The sequence below is a fragment of the Myotis brandtii genome, unplaced genomic scaffold, assembly GCF_000412655.1.
Source record: "Myotis brandtii unplaced genomic scaffold, ASM41265v1 scaffold538, whole genome shotgun sequence".
NCBI lineage: Eukaryota > Metazoa > Chordata > Mammalia > Chiroptera > Vespertilionidae > Myotis > Myotis brandtii.
The window spans coordinates 24,634-48,266 of NW_005369976.1; the positions used below are offsets into that span (position 1 = coordinate 24,634).

The window sequence follows — 23,633 nt, forward strand, 5'->3', positions numbered from 1 at the left end:
CAGATAGTGGTTCCTCTAATGGATCTGGGCAAAGTACATTGAAAACCTAGAAAGGATTCACCATTCTAGATGCCATTAAGATCATCCGTGACTCATGTGAAAGGTCAAAATACCGACATAAAGAGTTCGGAGGAAGTTGGTTCGAACCCTCATGGATGACTTTGAGGGTTCAAGACATCAGTGGAGGAAATAACTGCAGATGTGGTGGAAATAGCAAGAAAACTAGAAGATGTGACAATTCTTGCAATCTCACATGATAAAACTAACGGGTAAGTTACTTCCTAGGGATGAGCAAAGAAAGTGGTCTCAAGATGGCATCTACTCCTGGCAAAGATGCTATGAAGATTGTTGAAATGTCCACAATTGACTTAGAATATTACCTAAACCTACTTGATAAAGCAGCAGCAGAATTTGAGAGGATTGGCTCCAATTTTGAAAGAAGTTTTATAGGTAAAATGCCATCAAACAGCATCCAGTACTACAGAGAATTGTTTGTGAAAGGAACACTCAATGTGGCAGGATTCACAGTCCTTAAGAAATTGCCACAGCCACCCCAACCTTCAGCACCACCACCCTGATCAGTCAGTGGTCATCAAAGAGGCAAGACCTTCCACCAGCAAAATGATTACAACTCACTGAAGGCTCAGATGGTGGCTATTTTTCAGCAGTATTTTTAATTATGTACATTGTGTTTTTTCAGACATAACGCTATTGCACTTAATAGATTACAGTATAATATAAACATAACTCTTATATGCAACTTGGAAACCAAAAAGTTGTGATTTTATTGCCTTGGTCTAACACTGAGCTTATACCTCAGAGGTATACCTGGACATATCCATAAACCCTCTAGTATTGTTGTGCATGTTTTAAACCTGATACTGTCTCATTCTGCAGCTTTCACTTTTCATTCATTGTATGCTTAATCTGTTATTTTGTGCTTAATCTCTGTTGTATGTGAAGCTCTCATTCATTAATTTTAATACCATGCAACAATACTTAATTATATGTAGTACCATAATTTACCCGTTCTCCAGTTGATGGCATGAAGTTGTTTCCAAAGCTGTTCCTGTATTGCTAACAACATTGTGTGGGGACATTCTTGTGCATTGTGCTCAATGTGTTAGTTACTTAGGATAAGCACATATTTACTAGAAATTGACAAATTGCTCTTCAAAGTTGTTGGACATTTTTGCAAATCACATGGGTGTGAAGTGGTATTTCATTATGACTTTAGTTTGCATTTCTGTAACTTAAGTCCTTCATTGGCCATTTGTATTTCCTTTTCGGTGAAGTATTTTTCATATCCTTTCCCCATTTTCTATTGGATTAACTCTTTTTCTGAGTAACTTTTACAGGGTCTTTTTTTATTTTTTATTTTTCTGAGGTCTTTATTTTAGATGCCAATCTTTTGTCAGTTTTATATTTTATTGTATTTGATGTTATTTTTATTTTTAAACCTGATAGTCTCATTCTGCAACTTTCACTTTTCATTCATTGTATGCTTAATCTGTTATTTTGTGCTTAATTTCTGTTGTATGTGAAACTCAAATTATCAGTCTTCCTGGTGCTGTTAAGGAACACTTAGAGTTTTTTATTGTATTTATTTTTATTTTTTATAATATATTTCATTGATTTTCCACAGAAAGGAAGGGAGAGGAGCAGAGTTAAAAACATCCATGAGAGAGAAACATCCATCAACTGCCTCCTGCACACCCCCCACCGGGGACTTGCCCACAACCAAGGTACATGCCCTTGACCGGAATCGAACCTGGGACCCTTCAGTCCACAGGCTGACACTCTATCCACTGAGCCAAACCGGTCAGGGCAACACTTAAGAGTTTTTTTAATCCTGAGCCATATAAAGAAGCAAAAAACGATGGATAGTCTTACCATTCAGATAATCCAATGTCATAAAAATAAACACATGAAAGCAATATATCCATGAGTTAGAAAACTCAAATAGTAGAGAAAGAAAAGCTACATGCTCCTCCCCTCCCCTAAGTCAGGTGACCACTGTTAAGTCTATATTCCCAGAAGTATCTATGTACATAATAGTATTTATACACTTCCTTTAAAATTACACAAAGGAATACTATTAACGCTATCCTGTGCTACATGATAGAGTATTTTAGACTGTTTCAGTATCGGCACATCAGATATGCCATGCATAGATATATCCTTTGATTAGATTGAAAAGCATGTGCTTTCTTTTTTAATACTTTTGATTGATGTGGCTTGCTTGCTTCCAAAAGGTTGTTTCTGATCGAGCAAATTTAGTGGAAAAGTAGAAGTATGGTCTGGGTTCTCCTTTTAAATCTTTGTGCATTTGAAGGGCTAGGCAGTGTAACCTACCTCTCATTTAGCTAAAGGGCTGGAGAGACCGTAGGGGCCCAGGTGACCCTGAACTATTTATTATCCTGGGTGAACATGAAGGGGAAATTAAAACTAGCTTCTACCCCTGCAGTAGAAACTGTGTTTAATCGGGTTTGGTTTAGCCCAACCTTCCAGGAACAAAGCATGTTATTGCCTTGGGCAGCTGCAATAACAAAATGGGCATGTAGGGTACTAATGGAGAGCTATTAATTCTTTTAAAAAGCTTTTATTTCCCGTTTTCTACTATAAGGATTCTTGGATCATGGGACTATAGGTATAAAGTATTCCTTATTAAGATCCTTTTAATACATCCTCTTGGGTGGCATCTAGAATGTCATGTATATTGCTGAACCAAAGTTTTTGGAGGAAAATATGGATTCAGCACAGGACTAAAAACCATTCACTATATGCATATCAGCAAATCTATCCTGGTTGTCCAAAATTAGGATTCTGCCACCTTAGGAATGTTGGAAATTTTTTGAACATCTTGGACGAAAGGTATATAATTTTAACATATATGGCTATAACTTCCACTGTATATTTCATGAAAACTAGTAAAATGTATTTTTAAGGATCTAAAATATTACAGTATTAAGAACCTTAAGCAGCTTCATTTTTATTTTTTATTGAAAATTTTTCACATACCTAACGTTTTTCAAATCTTCATTTCCATTTTCAGCATGTTGGTCTCTCCTGCTTTCTACTTATTTAATGATGTTCGCTGAAAATTGTCCATATATAGGCATGTCTAACTTGGAACAAGTTCTTTGAGAATCATTGAACAGCTGCCTCCTGCACGCCCCCCACTGGGGATTGAGCCCAGAACCTGGGCATGTGCCCTAACCAGGAATCGAACAGTGACCTCCTAGTTCATTGGTCAACCCTCAACCATTGGGCCACGCCAGCCAGGCTGAACAAGTTATTTACTACATGCACAGAGAACTAACAACATATACAATAGAATGTGTAGAATGATGGGTGGTTGTTTTTTTTTGAATGGAGGTGAGGAAAAAACTGCATTATGTCCAAAATTCTGTGACATGGAGCAGGTTAATGTGTGTAAAACTCACACCAAACAAAAATGTCTCCAAAGCATACACATGTTACTCCTATTTATCCATTTTGGATGCAAATGATACGTAATTCTCAAAATGTCTTGATTTGGGGAGGGCGGGGGGAGACATATTTTGCATGCACAGAACGCTTCAGAACATTTTCTGCTTGGCTACCAACCTACAAACAGGCTGATGATCAAAGTGCGAAAGTGACTTTGGGCCTGGAAACATTTTGCTGACCCAGGAAAAAGACCAACTTTGGACTCAGACAATTTTGTTTCAATCAACACGCAAGATCAGAGATTCTCTGTCAGCAAATACTTTTAGGAAAAAGTACACTGCAAACACATTTGGAAAACATTTTATTAAGTATATTCAAAGCTATTTAGATAATAAATGCATAGAACTATACCAAGGAAATCATCTTTAGAGAAACAACCATAAAGTGAACAGGGATATTCCAAGTCCTCCACTATACCAGTTTCATTTTCTTCACAGGAACAAAGCAGATGGGGTGGGCTGTCAAGCACTGACTTTATCAAACAGGACACTGACAGAATCCCTTGAGATGAGGTAAACATGTTCATGCTCCTTCCACGGAAGGAGTATTAATTCACCATAGAGCTACCTCGTTTAGACAGGGACTAAAACACCAAAAATAATCAAGCTATGTTAAGGTGAAACAGTGGAAATTTGGATTAAAATATGTTGAGCTCTTTTCGAATCTACATTTTCATACTAAACATTTTTATCATTGGCTACTTTGTTTCCTCAAAGTCAGCTAGGGCTCAGATTTACTGATCAAGTTCTAAAAATTCTAGCCTGAATCTTCTGTTGAACTCTGATGCAGCTACTAAACTAAAGCAGATTTGCTTTATAGTCACACTATAATAATAAAAGCGTAATATGCTAATTAGACCGGACATCCTTCTGGACGAAGCCGGGACTGCGAAGGAGGCCGGGGTCCCAGGTGCCAGGAGGAAAGCGGTGCCAGCAGCCAGGGGAAGAAGGCCTGCTCTTGCACAAATTTCATACAGCAGGCCCCTAGTATATAGAATAAAACAGTTGCTAAGTAGTGGTGTCATCCTACACGAAGATCAAGTGTGGCACTTGTCCTCCTAGCCATGCAACCAGTCAAAGAATCCAGGAAATCACAGTCCTGATGTCCTGACTGTTGGTCTTGTGCCCTTCTCATGACATCATAGGGCAAATGTGCCTACATGTTTTGAGAAGTATTGGCATGTGTTTGTTGTTGGGAGTGGGATGAGAAGGTGGGGGTAATCATAGTAAAAGGGCTAATCACCCAGGAGATGGGAGCTATTACTCCACTAAAAGCTTTACAATCGTAAAAATCGGATGTCCATAGGAAAATATTAAAATACTTTGAACTATAACAAACATATTAATACTATCAACAATAAAAAATAGATTAAAAAAAACAACACATCGATGTGAAAGTCTTTCCAGGAAGCCCTTCCTGAATGCTCCACATATGACTTTTTGGCACATTTTAGTAAAATATACATTTAATATAATCACAGAATTGCCATCTAGACAGTTGTTGCTCATCCAGTCTCCAACATGAGAGGCGGCAGATGACAGGTAGTCAATGCCATCTTAGTCTTGCTCTTTTGCAAAATAACCAAATGCAAACCACTGTTTTTTATTGTCATCCTTCACACCAAAAAGAAGAGGTAAGGGGGGAGGCTGCCACCAAAGACTGCTTGCACCTGAGTTCAGACACTGAGGCCAGAGGATTGCCATGTGTGGAGCATGTGCTACTAAGCTGACCTTTCCTTAGATGTTCATTTTTAAAATGAAGCTAAACCCATTACCTTTTAGGATATTAGCATAATGCAGCCTACGCTGTGAAACAATTTGTTCCTAAAACATTACTGTCCAGATGATTCTTCCCCCTACTATATTGGAAAATGAGCCACACAGCCACAAGTGGTATAATTTGCGCCTCTCGTAGGCTAGGGAGCCTGGGAGAAGTCAAACACCATCAAATGCAGACAGAATCTTATCATACTGTCTCAAACGGTTCCAATATTTCTAACTCCCAGACCACTAAATTATCCTCACTACTCCTACTGTATTCACTGCATTCATGGTTAAACGGTAGCTCAGTTTATGAAATTTAGCAGACAGTAGGATCAAAAGTAATTCAAATAATTTTTAAACCAATACTCTGCATGCCCTTAATGACATGTTCCAAGAATAGAAAGAATCACAAACTTTGCACTAAATAACTTTATTGTTGGTAGTGATCTTCACGTAGTCATTCTGAAATAATTTTACATCTTGTAGAATCAACTAAATAGTAAATACTGATGTTCAAAACCAAAGTTCTCACCATCAGAGAAGATACAGATAGGGAAAGGTGAGACAGATGTTAGATGTGAAATAAAGTATGTGAAGAAATTCATGATATATAAGCAATGCATTTTCTGGCTCCATTCCCTGAAAAAGCCTAGAAACAATGACACCCCAGTAGCGCCCAGATCTTGATTTCCCAAGTAAAGAAAGTGGGCTTTTCCTTGAAGAAATAGCCAGATACCAGTCTGGGGCAGGCAACGTGTATGATAAACCTAGAATATCTTGCTATAGCAAAAGGCACGATATTATGCCTTTTAGGCACAAGTCAAAATAACCCATGAATAAGCTTAAAGGTGTTCCTGCTGACCCAATTTGGAATTCCAGTAATTTAAGTAGAATGTTTAAAAAGAATCTATGAACCCAAAGATACTAAAAAAGAAGAAGAAGAAAAAAAAAGTGGTAAGAGGGAGGAAAAACACATCTTTGTAAAAGGGTGCTAGCTAATAATGCAGATGAAATACTAGGTTTAGAAAGTCCCAATTTGCAGCAATCAATTCAATAAAATAATGGATTCTGCAGTGAACACTAAAACCATTGAGTGAACAAGATCTCCAAATGGTCTCCAAGTATCTCCTCCCAAATTATTTGCTTTTTAAAAAAAGATGTTTTAAATTTTTAAAATAAAAAGATCTGACAGAATCCAAGTGACGAACTTGTATTGGCATTAAATATGACAATATTATGTGCCTCCTGATGAGATGTGACGCAGTGAAAGGGATATACCATATGCCATTATGGTGATTTCTGCCAAAATGTTTATCTTGAACCTATTCATGAGAAACAGAGAAATACAGAATTCTACAAGCTAACTGGCCTGCTTTTTCAAGTGTCAATTTAAAAAAAAAAAAAAGGGAGTGGGGAGAATTGCTCTAGAGTAAAGAAGACCACAGATACATGACAACTGAATGCCATGGGTCTGGATCCTGGATTTTAAAAACAAAACAAAACAAACAAACAAACACAAAAACTTTGAAGAACATTTGGGGAGAAATTGAGACTCAAGCTTGAATATGTATGATACATTAGCCCAGCAATTTCCAACCGGTGTGCCATGACACACTGGTGTGCCACAAGAAATTTTTAAAACATGCACTACCTATTTAGTCAGGGGCACTGACTTCTTTTCCCTTAGGTTGTCAAATAAAAAAATAACAGCTAACACAGTGTGAATAAATCAAAATAATATCTTTTTTGTCAGATCAGCAAAAAAATTTTTTTGGTGTGCCAAATTTTAATTAGTTTGTGTGCTATGAAATTAAAAAGGTTGAAAATCACTGCAGTAGACAATTCTGTATCAATGTTAAATTCCTTGGGTAAGATAACTGTACTATGGTCATGTAGAAAATGTCCTTATGCTTTAAGATATATGCTGTATTAGTAATGGCTGAAGTACAATGCCACTTCTTTCAAATGAAAAGTGTGCTTATATAGACAAATTATGACAAAATAACAATTGTTGAGTACAAGAAAAAGAAATGTGATTATTTCATGGTTTTTATAAATATACTTTCAAGTTTTTTTAAATTTTCAAAATAAAAAATTGGAAGTAAGAAACTAAGGGAAAAAAGAGAGAAATAGCTTACTGATACCATGGGGTGCATTGTGGGGGTTTAGCAAAGTGAAGCATCCTGCTCTATATTTTAACCAAATCCAATGAAATACCAGAAGTGATTATAGAACAAATTGAGGAATCAAGCTAAGATGGCAGACAAATTTCTAAACCTCTTCTTCCTATTTACTTATGACATGTGGGTGGCAAGTGGTATAAAGGTGTTGGTAAATGAGTTCTAATGAACCTTAATCCATTTTATCAGCAAAAGACATAAAATGAAATTAAAAGGCTAATATGTTTTCCTTCTTCTAAATTATAATTCCAAAGGGGCATGGAGGACTGGTAGGGGGGAAAAAAGATTATTTAAAAGTTATTACAGCCCTAGCAGGTTTGGCTCAGTGGATAGAGTGTTGTCCTGTAGGCCATAGGATCCCAGGTTCAATTCTGGTCAAGAGCATGTACCTCAGTTGCAGGCTCCTCCCCGGCCCAGGGCCCTGGTCAGGGCTTGTGCAGGAGATAACCAATCAATGTGTTTCTCTCACATCAATGTTTCTCTCTGTTTTTCCCTCTCTTCCACTCTCCCTAAAAATCAATGGAAAAATATTCCTTGGGTGAGGATTAACAAAACAAAACGTTATTACAAAAAAAAGTTAACACACTGGCTCATTTTTTTTGAGAAGTTGGCAGAATGATGTAACTAGATGTTTTCTTATCTAAAACTAATAAACATCTATAATTAGATATATACAATCAGAATAGAGCCCGTATTATTTTAAAATCTCCCAAACCGAGAAAAGCATCACCACCAGTATGGTGTCTTATCTTTTAACAAAAGAACCATCCCACCAAGATTTTTTCCTGGAGCTTATTTTGTAATGCTAGACATTGAATCAGCACACACTTAACCCACTACCAGTACATACAATGCTCCACTAACTATGTAGCATTCTCTGTCTTAAAAGCTCTCAAAAACACATTTGCATCTCAAATGTTGCTGGGTAGACTCTGCTGAACTAAACACAGTACTGGAATTTTTATATGGCCATTAAACTTGAAGAAGTATTTTTATTCAACTAGTCGTGAGTTTATTTTAGATTATGAAATCAGCCACCCCATTTCCCTCTGAAATCCCAAACAAAATGCAGCAAAGTTATTGACTACATGGCGGGATAATCACTCAAACTTTTTAATCTCCCTTTACACATTATATTAACATTCATATTGCAAGGCATTCCATTCACAAATATTACAGTTTGATAAAAAACTTCGCACACATACCCCCGAAAGTCTACACCAGATTCAGTCACCTGACTAAATCATTAAAATAATAAAATGAAAACATTATCGTAATTCTTTTAAAGCAACAACGTCTGAGGCACTCTGGGAAAGATATTCTCCTAAAGTATTAACATGTCAGTGGTATCGAATTCTCTTACAAGAAAGTCACCTGAAACCCAGTAATCAAGTACACTCTAAGGACAATGCCTTTGACCTGCTATGCCTCCACTGGGTACAATCCCGCTTGGACTGACATACTGAAAAGAACACAGATACTGGGCAGCTGAGGGCATTTCTAATGAGATTCCCAGAGATGTAAAGGTGAAGTATGTTTACAGCTGCATTCCTACTGCAAGGAAACAGGCCAGTCCTGCAAGAGGTCCTTTGTCCTCACCACCAGGTTTACTAAATGTTAGGTCTAACCTCTCATCTGACTGACTCTGCTCCCTGCTGGAGAGCTTTCAGAACTGGCTTTCCACATCCGCTTCCATAGTGCAACCTCCACCCTCCTCTGAGTATCTCCAAGGTGTGCTCTAGAAATAAAAAAGAGTGGAAGAAAGGGAACTCTTTCCCTCCCATTTTGACCAAAGAGAGGTCTGAAATAGCAATGTATTACAAAACCCTCATGCTCTGCAACAGCCACTACCATGCGGAGCATGGCTATTTTTGCCATAAATTAGATTTTTTTAAAAACCTAACCTTTTCCCAAAGTGAATTTTGCCACATCCATTCACTGACAGTCTGACCGAGTGTTTCCTTACACACAACTACAAAGGTAAATAATTAGCATTGGGTGGGTGGGGGTGGGGGGGAAGGGGCAATTCCCAACTGGGAATTAAACTACTGCACACTATGGGTCCATTTATGACAGCATATAACCCCGTCAGAGCAGAATCAACACAAACCCAGGGCACATAGTGTTCAGTAATTACATATAAGGAATTTAAAATGTATACATATATATTTCCTATATAATAAAAAAAATCTGAAGCAACACATGTTGCTAAAGTTTCAAGGGTTCTCATGTTCTACATTCATCTATCTGGAAAGCAGCTGGCTCTCGGTGCCCAGTTGTGGCAGTGATAAAAGCAACTAGAAGCAGGTTTAGGTAAAAGTGCTCAAAGGGCAAATGAGAAAACAGGGGTGCAGAGATTGGGGTGGGAGGAGGGAGAGAGGGGAACACTGAAAGGAGTTGAAAGTGTTTCCTTTATTCTTCTTGGCTTTTCCAGACCCAAGACAAGTTCTTGAGGACACATGTCAGATGCTGTATTCCTTTCTTATCTACAGTCAAAACAAAACAAATAATAAAAAATTTTCTCTTCCATTCTGTACTCTCAATAAAAAGCCTAGTACAGCCAGGAAGTGTTACTGAGATGTGCCATCTCGGGGAAATTAAAACTGGGACATGAAGTGAGGCCGCTCGCTATCCAGTCGCCGGGTTAGGATTTCACAGCCAGTGTCCGTGACCAGCAGGGTGTGCTCAAACTGAGCAGACCGCTTCCCATCTCTCGTCACCGCGGTCCATCCGTCGGGCCAGGTTTCATCCTGCCATCCACCTAAAACAACCAGAAACAATTTCTTACTTCCATCACCCAGTTTTCTAAATAAGTTCCAGGTAAGTGTATCTGTGTATCCTATATCTGTAGATAGCACAGAAAACCAATTAGAAAATTCTCTATTAAGATTCTTATTTACACTTCAACTAAGTTTTAGCTAAAGCCGTTGATATTTAAATTTACATAAGTGTTATACTTGACATGTTTTATACTTCCCAAATGTCAAATCAAGAAAGTATTTCCAAAATAAAAGCACTCGGGTTTCATTTTAGAAAATATATTAATACCACTTACCATAAAGCTATAGGGGAAAAAAATGAATGCATGAATTTAGCTCTTTCCTGGTATAACTCTGGCATCTGACTAAACTATAGCCAGTGTTAATAAAGATCGTCTCTCTTCATTCTTACAGCAGCCCTGGAGAAGTGGCAAAATATAAATTGTATTTCCCATTTTACAGAAGAAGTCTGCAGCCTCTCAAAGGATCTCCAGTGCTCCCCTCCGCCTGGTTTAGAGACCAGGTCTAAGGAAGAGAATCTGGTAGGAGTGACAGGATGTCTCTCCCAAGATTAAGTTATAAAATAGACGGGGAGGATCAGAGAGAGGCATGTCCTTTCACACAGGGCCAGGACACATGCCTACTACTACTGCCTCACTCTGCATCCCTAATCCCAACAAAGAACTGGCAGAAAGGAAAGGCGAAGGCTTCACGAAGCAGACCCGAGTTACCAACTGAGTCTATCATCATTGCCACGTGCCTACCACAGGAATAACAGCAGTGAGGACAAACAACTGCCAGCACTAAGTACGTCTGTGCTGTGCTTTCTCCACAATGGTTGTGTGACACCACCTGACATCATGAGTGCAGACCTTGAGGCAGAACAGCTCAGGACATTGGAGTCTGACAGAATCTGCCATGCAACTAGCTAAACGACTTTATGCAAGTTACATAATCTCTTCGAGGATCAATTTGCTCTTCTGTATAATGGGGACAGCACCTACCTCATAAATTGTGGAGAATTAAATCATTTAACTGTGTCTGTCTCAAAGTGAGTGGCTCTACTTCTTTTCTCCTCCTCTCCACCTTCCCACCCCTTCCCCATGTCAAGCAAGAATTTCTACACAGGCTTGATGGAGGCTTCTAAATATGATAATGTAGGCCCTGGCTAGGTGATTCCGTTGTTTAGAGCGTTGTCTCGATACACCAAGGTTGTGGGTTCGATCCCCTGTCAGAGCACATACAAGAAGCAACTAGTGAATGAAAAAGTAAATGGAACAACAAACCGATGTCTATCTGTCTGTCTCTCTCTCGCCTCCCTTAAATCAATCAATAAACAATTAAAAATTACAATGCATCCTGTGACAGGATCTTTATTAAAAGGGACCAGGATTCAAGTACTTCAGCATCTACTGAGAGCAAGAGAAAGTACTGCTTCCTTGCCAACCCTTACAATGTTTAAACATTTATCTTTTTAATCCTCACCCAAGGACATGCTGATACAGGAAAGGGGAGCGGGGAGGGGGGAGAGAGGGGGAGAGAGAGAGATCAGTTTTCTTCTGTTTGTGTCCAAACTGGGAGTGGAACCAGCAACCTTTCGGTGCACAGAACAATGCTCAACCAACTGAGTCACTCCGGCCGGGCAACCCTTACAATGTTTAGTTCGCTACATGATACTAATCCAAGTTGAGATGGGACAGGGAGCAGAAATGAAGCAAAAAGTGAGTAGAGCAGACTACTAATTTGTACATCAGTAACCAAGAGTAAACAAAAATTCAATTAAGGAATGTACAGCATCCTTTTTGCTCACCTTCACAAATCATTGGCTCAATGGTAAATACGTGGCCCGCCTTCATCACTCCAACTGCTTTATTTTCTGAAATTAAAGAAGAAAAAAACTAAAAACATAGCAAAAAACCAACAGTGTTGCTGAAAAGCTCACTGGAAAGAGGAGACAACTGTATTCCCATCAGTCATCCTCAATTACCTTCTCCTCTCCCGATTCTCCTTTCTTACAGTAGGTCATTAACAACTGATAACCACCTACTCTGGAGCAGATACTCTCCTCCGTGACTTCACACTGCTTATGTTTTCTCTAGGAAAGTACACAGATATCCAAAGGCTGAATTTTAGATGCAGTTATCACTTTTACAAAAGGAGAAGTGCCACCATTTATGTGACAGCAGGATTAAAAGGCAATCATGGAACCAAGCAAAATTCCTTACTCACCCAGGTGTAACAGTGTGGAGACCTGTGTGGATGTGGGGTGGGAGTCGGGGCACAGCCCATAGAAACACTGCATGATTTTTCAGTTGTCTTCTTGTTCTTATCTTCAAAGGGGAAAAAGCCTCTGCACACTACCCTATTTTTTTTTAATGCTGACGAGACTATTCCTTTTTATTTGAAATCAGAAGTTCCATTTCTCCCTCCAAATACTGTTTTAGCTTTTGATCCAAATTCACTAACATCAGAGTATTTTTCAGGACCATCATGAGAAACACAACTATTAGTCAAACTGTCCAGACTGCCATCCCTCTCCAGGATGCCAAAGGTTAAAAACAGGGATAGGCCTTTTTAGACACTCTCAGACAAAAACAGAGAACTAGTTTAAATTTCAAATTAAAAACCAACTATTAACAGCCCCAATAAATGAATACCTGCATTTACTCTGCCAGACCAGCAGGGGGCCAAAACATGGCTTTCAGGGTTTTTTGGTCTGGTGGTTGTCTTCATGGTGCTGACTTTGGTAATGACTGACACATGTCCACTGAGGCTGAATTTACTGAGTATCACACTTTCTAGGTGTGGTCTAACCTCACCCACATCTTTCCTTGTGAATAGCTATCATGCTGGTTTCCACTACCTTAGGTATTGCCAAAATCTGAGGAGTAAACACAATTTTTACTTTTTATTTCTAATCTAAAATAACTTTCTCCAAATGACATGCAATTACTACATATAAAGAATTGGTCCTATTCCCTTGAGGATATCAAAAAGAAAACATCAAGAGTGTCAGTGTGGTGTCATAGACAGAAAAAAGGATGAAGAAATCTAGAGCTGCTGTCCGACACAGCAGCACTGGCTGCGTGTAGCCACTGAGCACTGGAAAAGTGGTTGGTCAGAATGAGATGGGCTGTAAGTGTAAAAATATGCCGATTTTAAAGGCAAAAAAAGCATGCAATGTATCTCAATAACTTTTCCATTCATTGAAATGCTACTATTTTGAATGTAATAGACTAAATAAAATATACAATTAAAATTAATTTCACCTATTTCTTTTTACTCTTTGAATAGGACCATTAGAAATTTTTAAATTACATATGTGCCCCATCTATTCTATTGAACAGCACTGATACAGAGAATCTGAGCTCCACTCCTAATTCTGCCATCGATTCATTATTCTAGAAAGGTTACAACTCCCACATCTCGACTCATGGTTTCAGTTTCTCAATGTATCTCAACCAATACACATTATCTGAGTGACTACACTATTGCAGACACTGTGCTAAGTACTTTTTTTTGTTTTTTTAAAATATATTTTATTGATTTTCTACAGAGAAGAAGGGAGAGGGACAGAGAGCCAGAAACATCGATGAGAGAGAAACATCGATCAGCTGCCTCCCGCACGCCCCCCCAGTGGGGACGCGCCCGCAACCAAGGCACATGCCCCCGACGGAATCGAACCCGGGACCCCCGAGTCCACAGGCCGACGCTCCATCCACTGAGCCAAACCGGTTCGGCTGTGCTAAGTACTTTTTAAAAAATGTGTACCTCACAGAATTATTGCAATATACATTCTAAATGTAGGTATTATCATCATTACTTCCCAACCATTAACAACTTAAATAATGAAGCAAACTCTCATCTAATAAGGACTTCTCTCATACAGAAGGGGTAGAGGGAAGTTAACACAATTCCCTGGTTCCAGCTCAGTAGGTCAGGAATATGGAGTTACAAACCAAAGCAGAGATCATTTACATTCCAAAAGGCCTCCGCTCCACAAGGACTCTCTCAGCAGTTTCCTCTAACACGTCCCTAACGTGAGCACAACAGATGCTGATTTATATAAACCAGATTTACACGTGACGTTTCGTAAACATATCAAATGTATGACATGAAGTAGATCTAGCTCGCCCTTGCTTCTTTCCTCAGAATTTTTTTATTTCTAACTAGGTGGTTTTAAAAAACTTCAAGTGGCATCTCTTGTATACCAATGGCACCGTATTTTGCTGACCCCAACATCACTGACACATATCTCCTTCTCCCACAAATTCTATCGTCTTCCAACAGTCTCTCTTTGTATCATCTATACCTAAACCTGAGTTTGTCACTTCTGTAAGGGCACATTTTCATTCCCTCCCTGCACACATACTTTTTATTTACACACACACACACACACGCGCGCGCGCACACACACACACACACACACACACACACCCCACTGTAATCAGAATAGCTACTTCTGTTCTAAGAGAATGCACACCACTTGGTTACAGGGCTTACCAGTAAGGAATGGAGTCGGCTACTAATTTTCTGCTCCTAGCTTTTATTTCAAGCATAATTCACAACTTAAATAAAAAGAACTATGTGGTCTGTTAATAAATGCTCATTGATCTATGTCAAATGCTATACTCTAAACAACTTCTTCAGCTCCTCCTAAGTGGCTTCTGGCTCATTTCCCTTCCTCTTCACAACCTGCCATCTAGGATTTTACCACCTCACAGCTGGACCATTGCCAGTGCACTGGGCTAACTAGCAACACCAGTTCGCACCTCCAATACATTCTAGATACCACTGCCAAAACAGCAACTTCACTTGCAACTCCTCTGCCCAAAAATGTTTCTGAAAATCCCTACAAATAAAGTCAAATATCCTTAGGCTGGCACTGCTATTACTAATAGTTCTTAACACATAATAGCCAAGCTTGTATTATCTCTGTTCAGACTCAACTTGAAGCACCTATTCATGCTTCCCCTCCACCTGGAAGGGTCTTCATCTTCCCCACCAAACCAAATCTTGGCCATTCTTTATTTCCCCCACAGGCCCAGCACCACACTGCTTCAGTCTTTACCAAGCAGCACAAAGTACAGGGGAAGATTGACTCTAGAAAGCCAGACAGAAGCCAGGTACAAATCCTAGTCCTGGCATTGTCTTACTAGTTTGTGTGAAGCTGAGTAAATAAATTACTTCTCTAAGCACAAAATCTGCTTTTTAAAATAGGGCTAAGAAATTATGCAAGGAGTTGTAATGATTAAATGAGATAATGTATGATTTTCAACCTTTTTCATCTCACGAATCATATGAACTTATTACTAAAATTCTGCAGCACACCAAAAAAACAGATTTTTTGCCAATCTAATAAAAAAGTATAATTTTGATTGATTTACATAAAAAATATTAATAGTAATTACCTACTCTTTTTGCTCCAAGTGACTTTAAAAAAAAATCAGGTACCTATACTTGTATGTAAGAATTTCTGGTACCAAGAATTAACCAATCAGATGCAACTTTATTGTGCAACATAACCAATAAAATGCAACTCTATTATATAACCTATATAGTTATGGTTTAAGACAGGGCATTCACACCAGACGGCTATTTGACAATCTAAGAGAAAAGAGGTCAGTGCCCCTGACTAAATAGTCAGGTATTGCATGTTTAAAAATTCTTGTGGCACATGAGGGTGCTGCAACATACCAGTTGAAAATCACTGAGATCATGTATATAATCATCATCACCATTCTAAAGGTTAACATTAAGTGTTTTCTATGTAATAATATCTCACTTTACCCTAATAACAGTTCTAGGGTAGGTGCCAGCCATTCCCTCAAATTATACAGATGAGGAAACTTAAGCAATAAGGAGATACATGAAACTGTTTACATAGCAATTGTTAAATTCTTTCTCAGGTCACTTACTGTGAACAGCTTTCTTTTCTAGCGCTAAATAACAAGACTTATTCCTGTATGTCTTATTCTCCAAGAAAAAAGCTTTCTGGGAGAAAACTGTCCTACACTTCCTTTGTTATTTTATCAGACAGCACTCAACTGGAGGAAAGGTACTTTGTCTATTCCCCTCATTAACACCAACAAATAGTACAAAATCTGACATACACTGAGAACTCAAGTCAAACCAAGCTGAAGCCATTTCACTGAAGGAATCAGAATAGTGATGGATAGACAGGTAGCAGAGACTGTTCACCAAAATTAGTTTACTTTTCTCCCAGAGTATTCAGCTAGATAACATTCCTAACCTCCCGTACAATTAGTGTAGCCATGTGACTGAAGTTCTGCCAATGAAAAGTAAATGTAAGTGATTGTCCCAAGTCCAGGCTGGCTCATTAAAACCTCCCAAGCATACCCCTCCAATGCTTCCCCCTCCCCCGGTATCTATAGGTTAGGAGGGAAACTCCCACAGTGATCTTGAAAGCTAAGGGTTGACAATGACAGAGCCTAGGTCACGAAATAACTGCCCCACCCCCACAGTGACCAAACACACATGCTTTGGACTGTTATATGAACAAAATGTACATATAAACATGTATCGTGTTTGAGCAAATATACATTTCTAGGGTCTATTTGTGACAGCTAAAAGATTACTCTAATAAATACAAAATAGTAGGCCCTGTTAAATGTTTGAATAAATATTTGTTGAATAAATGGTTAACAAATATCAAACCTTTGGACGGTACTTACTGGCATAGTGGGGTACATTGGGGGCTGTATGAAAAAGCTTATGGATTCCATGCCCACAGTAGCTTCGCACAACTGAAAAGCCATTTGCTTGGGCATGCTTCTGAATAATGTTTCCCAGTTCTCTGTATCGAACGCCAGGTTTTACTAAAAGAGAAAGAGAAGACTTATGAAACAGTAATAAAAGCTAACATTTACTAAGCAATTACTATCAATGTGCCAAGAACCTTTCTGAATGCTTTATAGGCCTACATGCTGAAACTTTCAGATGAGGAACCTGAGGCACAGAGAAGCTATTCTGGCAGTAAATGGCAAAGGGGTGATTCAAACCAGTAGCACTGGTACTTCCTCCTCTGATGTGGATGCATAGAGTAAGGGGGGAGGGGAGGGGCACCTTTTGCTTTCTGAATAAACAAGAGAATGGAAAACACACTTCTCCCCTTCCCTCAGGTCAAGTGTGCTATTCTATTAAAGTGAGAGGAAGAGCTAAGAGAGGAAAGAGCATCGGGGGAAAAAGGAATGTCCAAAGTAACGACTTGTCCTGAGTTTCAGGCTCATCAACTCCTCAAAGAATTACTTCCACAAAAGTGGTTCTCCAATTATTCACAGCTGCCTCTGGGGGTAAGGTATAGAAAGGTACTTCTCACGTGTATATATTTGCTAGTTCATTTAATTTTTATGACTTTTACTTCTGTTTCCATAAAAACCAAAACAAAAGGACTGGTTCTCATTGCTGTGAAGACTCTCCTGGCACTGAGACCCCTTGCACTGGGCCCTGCCAGACGCCTGGGGAATCCAGCCACGTTCTGGGCGTCCTCCGACTCCCTAGTCCCCTCCTGTGCCTGATTTCAACTTGAGGTTCAGGTACAACATACCTTGTCCAGCTCATCACATTTCTGGGCAAAAAGCTCAGGAATCATTTTTATTAACACTTACTTGCTCTTAACCAGATGTTCCAGCTTGACATTTTTGGGGGTGGGAGGTTAATGATTTTGAGGAACCATGCTGATTTTCATAATGATATTCTTGCATTCCCATCAAGCCTTCCTATCAACCCCAGTCAATGGGAAGAAAAGCAAAATTTTAACCCAGGTTGGACAGTAGCAAATAAAGAAAATCCCTACTCATCAATAATGAGGGAGAGTGAAAGGGGAAATTCCTCCTTAATTCTCAAAGCAGAGGCAATCCTGGTCCCAAGGGTGCACGCAGTAGTATCTGTAGATATTTTTAGTTGCCACAACATGGAGTGTGGCACAAATGGCATCTGGTGGGTACCAACTAGAGATGCTACCTAGCAACCTGCAATACACAAGGCAGGCTCCTCAAACAAAGAATTATCAGATACAAAATGCCAATAATGTGTAAGCTGAGAAACCCTATGAAGAAGGCTAATTTCAACCAATTGTCAAGCTCTCCAGTGGCTCAGCACTACGGTGGGCAGCCAAATTAATGGAAAATAGGACAGACACGACACATACAAAGCACCTTCCTGAGATTAAGCAACTTTTGTTCTTTCCTGGCTACGTTATGATGACTTTGGTTTCTTTGCAAGTCTTTGTAAAATAAATTTCAGCAGTCTGGTTATTTCAATCAACTCAGAGAATCAAAAAGGATATAAACATTGAACACATTATCTGGCAGAAACCCTAACAATTATTTAAAACTAAAGCTTCCACAAATGAGAAACTAAACGCTCAAGTTCTCATCACACAAAACCACTAGGAGTATTACAGTCCTTTAATAATCAACAGGGGCCCTGGCCGGCTTGGCTCAGTGAAAAGAGCAACGGCCTGCGGACTGAAGAGTTGCAGGTTTGATTCCAGTCAAGGGCATATGACTGGGTTGTGGGCTTGATCTCCAGTGGGGGGCATGCAGGAAGCAGCTGATCAATGATTGTCATCATTGATGTTTCTATCTGTCTCTCCCTCTCCCTTCCTCTCTGAAATCAATAAAAAATATATTTAAAAAAATAATCAACAGCAAATACGTAAAAAGAATACATATTGATACATGAAACTATCACGTGCTTTCGTTTTTCATTCCTCCAACTTCATTAAATTAGTAAAAATGTCATTATCTCCCATGCATGTTAAATGAACTAAAAACAATAAAGACAATGAATTTCTATTATTAGAGATAATAGAATTCTGTCCTGTTCAATACTTTGTTGATGATAGAACAGGGTTATTTTATTTTTTGTGGTAGTGGAGTGGGTGTGCAGAAACAGAGATAGAACACTGAACAATAAAGCTGAAATGCTATGGATTTCAACTGAAAATTTATTTGCCCTCAAACTGTCCTGTTTGGTAATGGACTGTTAATATTTGCAACAAAGCCTTTCCTTCACTTTCCTCATAAGCTATAGCTTAAACAAACCAACAAAATAAACCCTGGATGAATTGTTTGCATGGACAAAGAGAACCTGAGAAAAGTCCTACAGAAATACCCCTTTACCCACAGATATTCACTATAGCAAGACATCTAGAAAACACCAAAGTCCAATAAGGAATAGTTGTAAAAATTTTCATATTATGCCATTAAAAGAATGCAGTAGACTATGCCATTAAAAGAATGCAGTAGACTATGCATACAGGTACATGAGCTAATGTGGAAAGATTCCTAAGATACTGTAAGTTAAAAAGTACCAAATTACAGAATACTACAATTATGATTCCATTTATCCTAACTAACCACATACACATAGGGGTGAGTGTGTGTGTGGGTGTGTGTGTGTGTTAATGGACAGAGGAGAAAAAAAAACTATTAAAAGTAAATACCTCTGGAGAAAAGAGAGATATAAAAAGAGGAGAGACAAGTGCAAAGGAAGACCATTCATTTTTCCCTCATAATCTAGAATCCTGTTTTAGTGTTTTATGAGAACATATTTATTAAAGAATAAAACATAGGAAAAAATTATACTCAAAACTAACTATCCATACATTCCTCATTTGTCAGCCATAGAAAGATAAAATCACAGAAGAGTCAAAGGATGAGAGGCAATCATTCAGTCCATTCTCATCAAGGGATTCCAAATCATCCTTACACCGTCACTGTGAGAACCCAGAGCTCACTCTTGTAGGAGAGAGGCAAGGCTGGCAGGGACAGGAATGCCTCGTGCAGTGACGAGTCATTCAAAACCCATCAACACACGCAGGTCCCACGGTGCCTGGCACTGAGGCTGACCTGCGTCGATGGCTTGCATCAAGCACTCATATGTGGTCTGAACCAGCTTCAGTGCTCCCTCATCCACATCGCCAACAAAGAACGTCTCGTTCAGGTCCCCATGATAACCATTGCGATAAAGAGTGATGTCCACTGCAAAAGAATGTGCAAATATAAAGAACACATTTGGTTTTGGTTTTGTTAATCCTCACCCAAGGATATTTTTTCCATTGATTTTTTTTTTTTAGAGAGAATGGAAGGAAAGGAGGGGGAGAGGGGGGAGAGGGAGGGAGGGAGACAGCAATGTGAGAGAAATGCATTGATTGGTTGCCTTCCGCACATGCCTTGACTGGGGCCAGGGAATGAACCTGCAACCCAGGTACATGCCCTTGACCGGAATTGAACCCTCGACCCTTGGGTATGCGGCCAACATTCTACCAATGAGCCATACTGGCCAGGGCTTAAGACCACATCTGTTTTTATTTCAAAATCAAAGTCATTTCTCCAACATGACAGCATCAAGCAGCTTATGAGAAAGATAATTCTGCATTCTCCTATTAGACCCCAATGGATGTACAGTTGCTGCCCGACAGACACTTCTTATCTACAATACAACTGAACTCACTGTGGAGAACAGAGACATAGTCACGTAGCACAAGCCAGACAGTGGACTTTCATTACTCTTATAGTAGTAATAGATCATTTATGGCAGAAGAAAAATGCATCCAGGACACATTCATGCAAGATCAATAATCTGAGTTAATGATATTAAATGGAAGACTTTGTTACATTTGACATTAAACAGAAAATACTGCTTTAATTTATTCAACCAGTTTTTCCTCCTCTTGGTGAATCAATAAATAGAAAAACTTACACTACTCTTCACTTATTTTTCAAAAACTCGTTTGCCTTTCGCTTATTTGTGAATATTCATCCTTCTCTTTGTCCCCATGTTTAAGAATACAGATTATTGCTCTAGCCGGTTTGGCTCAGTGGATAGAACGTAGGCTGCGGACCAGAGTCCGGGGTTCGATTCCGGTCAAGGACATGTACCTCAGTTGCAGTCTCCTCCCTGGCCCGGGGCCCTGGTTGGGGCTCGTGCAGGAGGCAACCAATTGATGTGTTTCTCTCACATCGGTATTTCTCTCTGTCTTTCCCTCTCTCTCCCACTCTCTCTAAAAAATCAATGGAAAAATATCCTTGGGTGAGGATTAAAAAAAAAAAGAATACAGATTACTACTACACCATTATAATACACTAAACATATACTAGAAAGCACATTCAATGAGTATTTTTAAACCATGAATTTTCAGTCAGCCCACAATATCACAGTACAGGTGTGTTGGCTCTAGCTTGATACACATATTTCTAAAAAACCTCACACGTTATGCATGTAATAAATGACAGGGTTCATATAAAAAACAGGGATGGGCCCTAACCGGTTTGGCTCAATGGATAGAGCGTTGGCCTGCGGACTCAAGGGTCCCAGGTTCGATTTCGGTAAAGGGCATGTACCTTGGTTGCGGGCACATCCCCAGTAGGGAGTGTGCAGGAGGCAGCTGATCGATGTTTCTCTCTCATGGATGTTTCTAACTCTCTATCCCTCTCCCTTCCTCTCTGTAAAAAATCAATAAAATATATTAAAAAAAAACAAAACAGGGATGGGGAGGCATCTCACAACCTCTGGAATTTTATGAACAGATACCTAATTAAAGCAATAACAATCCAAATAAAAACAGTGTCTCCACTGTCATTCACAGCCAGCATCCCAGTAGGTGCATTCTCTGCAACCTTCCACATGTGGGCTCCTGTTTCCTCGCTTGATATGTAGGTCCTTGAAGAGGCTGGATTACTAAAGAGACCAAGTTCATCAACATTAAAAGTACCATCTAGAGGAGTCTTCAACTTTTTTTTTTTTATCTCAGAGGAAAATGTCTGGCAGCTTCTTCCTCTGCACTTGCAACTTCTCAAGAGCTTAACTTCTTATAAGAAGGGCACTTCTGTAAGATTTCTAGCTTTTTCTTAAGGTTTTCATATATTACTAAGGATTTCTCTTTATCTGTAAGAAAGTCTGAGCTAAGCTCTTCAAAACCATTAGTGAACCAAAAGAAAAAAGAAAACTCTCACTTGAATGAACATTACTCCCACATTTCACTGACACCTTTCACCTGCTTACCAATCACATGATAATCTGCATTAAAGAAAGACATGCTGTACCAAAGGCATCATACTAGAAGTATCTTAACACCATAAAAAATATTTTCACAGACTTAAGATTTAAAATTTTAAATATGAAAAAGGATAAGTTAAAGACGGAAAGCAAGTGAAGAAAACACAAGTCATTATCAGACACCCACCAAACCTTGTTGTTTCTTTACTCGTAGTGACCAAAGTCACACTTACATATTTCTTACCGTTAACAATATCACCTTCTTGCAAGGGCCGTCTGTCTGGAATTCCATGACAGATAACTTCATTCACTGAAGTACAACAAGACTTTGGGAAATTATAATAATTCAATGGAGAAGGATAGCAATTTCTTGCAATGCATGCCTATAATAAATTAAAATATAGAGAAAATAATTTGCAATGTGTAACCCAATTAAATTTTAAAATTTAAAAACTGTGGAAGTATTTGTTGTACAGATGCTCTTAAAGGAAAGTTTGCTTAATATATTATTTTAGAAGAAAAACAGTAGTTGTTACAATAGGGTTTGTGCTTGTCAGACAGACTATAGGCAAAACCAGTCCAAATTCCTGATAATGGCAAAGGAAAAGCAAATTTATATATTAAATATATACAAATATGAAGATTCTAGTGTAGAATTAACTACTTGTGAAAAATGTGTTATTTCAAGTAAAAAGATAATATTTAAGGTAATATTAACATGTACTTTTAATCCTATATAATAAAAGCCTAATATGCTAAGTTGTCCAGTCAACCGGGTCGGCCATTCAACCAATCAAAGCATAATATGCTAATGATATGCTAAGGCCATTCAACCGCTCACTATGACGTGCACTGACCACCAGGGGGCAGACAGTCAATCGGTCGACCAGTCGCTATGATGTGCACTGACCACCAGGGAGCAGTCGACTGGTAGGTTAGCTTGCTGCTAGGGTCTGAGCGAGATGGGCCGGATATGCCCTGGAGCCCTCTGCGGTCCCTCCCCAGCTGACCAACCTCCCGTGTCCCTCTCCGGCCCTGATCGTGTACTGGTGGGGTCCCTTGGCCTGACCTGCACTCTCTCACAATCCGGGACCCCTCAGGGGATTTCAGAGAGCCGGTTTTGGCCCGAACCCACAGTCCAGGCCAAGGGACCCCCTGGTGCACTAATTCGTGCACTGGGCCTCTAGTGTAATTGTAATATATTATACAGAACTAGCCTATATACCTATAATCAAAAGATTAATACTTAGTATACCAGGTGTACCAGTTAATAATGCAGATTTATAATCAAAGAAAACACAATAATTTCAAGAGAAACATCAAAAGTGCTTTATTCAAAGTAATGTCCATCGCTAGCTACACATCTCCCCCATCTTTCAGGTAATTTGTGGATACCATCCCAATAGAACTTTTCT

At 39.1% G+C, this 23,633-nt stretch overlaps 1 protein-coding gene across 2 annotated transcripts in view; it reads right to left on the reverse strand.

The window, feature by feature from the left end:
• Positions 1-8,424: 8,424 nt before the first annotated feature.
• METAP1 (methionyl aminopeptidase 1) overlaps positions 8,425-23,633 on the reverse strand; it is a 43,094-nt gene continuing 27,885 nt past the window's right edge. For both annotated transcript variants that reach the window (XM_014549195.1, XM_014549196.1), the window contains exons 7-11: positions 22,463-22,601; positions 20,070-20,201; positions 16,890-17,033; positions 12,005-12,070; positions 8,425-10,196 (exon numbers count right to left, since the gene is read on the reverse strand). In XM_014549195.1, the coding sequence (XP_014404681.1) occupies positions 10,033-10,196; positions 12,005-12,070; positions 16,890-17,033; positions 20,070-20,201; positions 22,463-22,601 (645 nt within the window). In that variant the 3' untranslated portion in view covers positions 8,425-10,032. The remainder of the gene's footprint in view (positions 10,197-12,004; positions 12,071-16,889; positions 17,034-20,069; positions 20,202-22,462; positions 22,602-23,633) is intronic.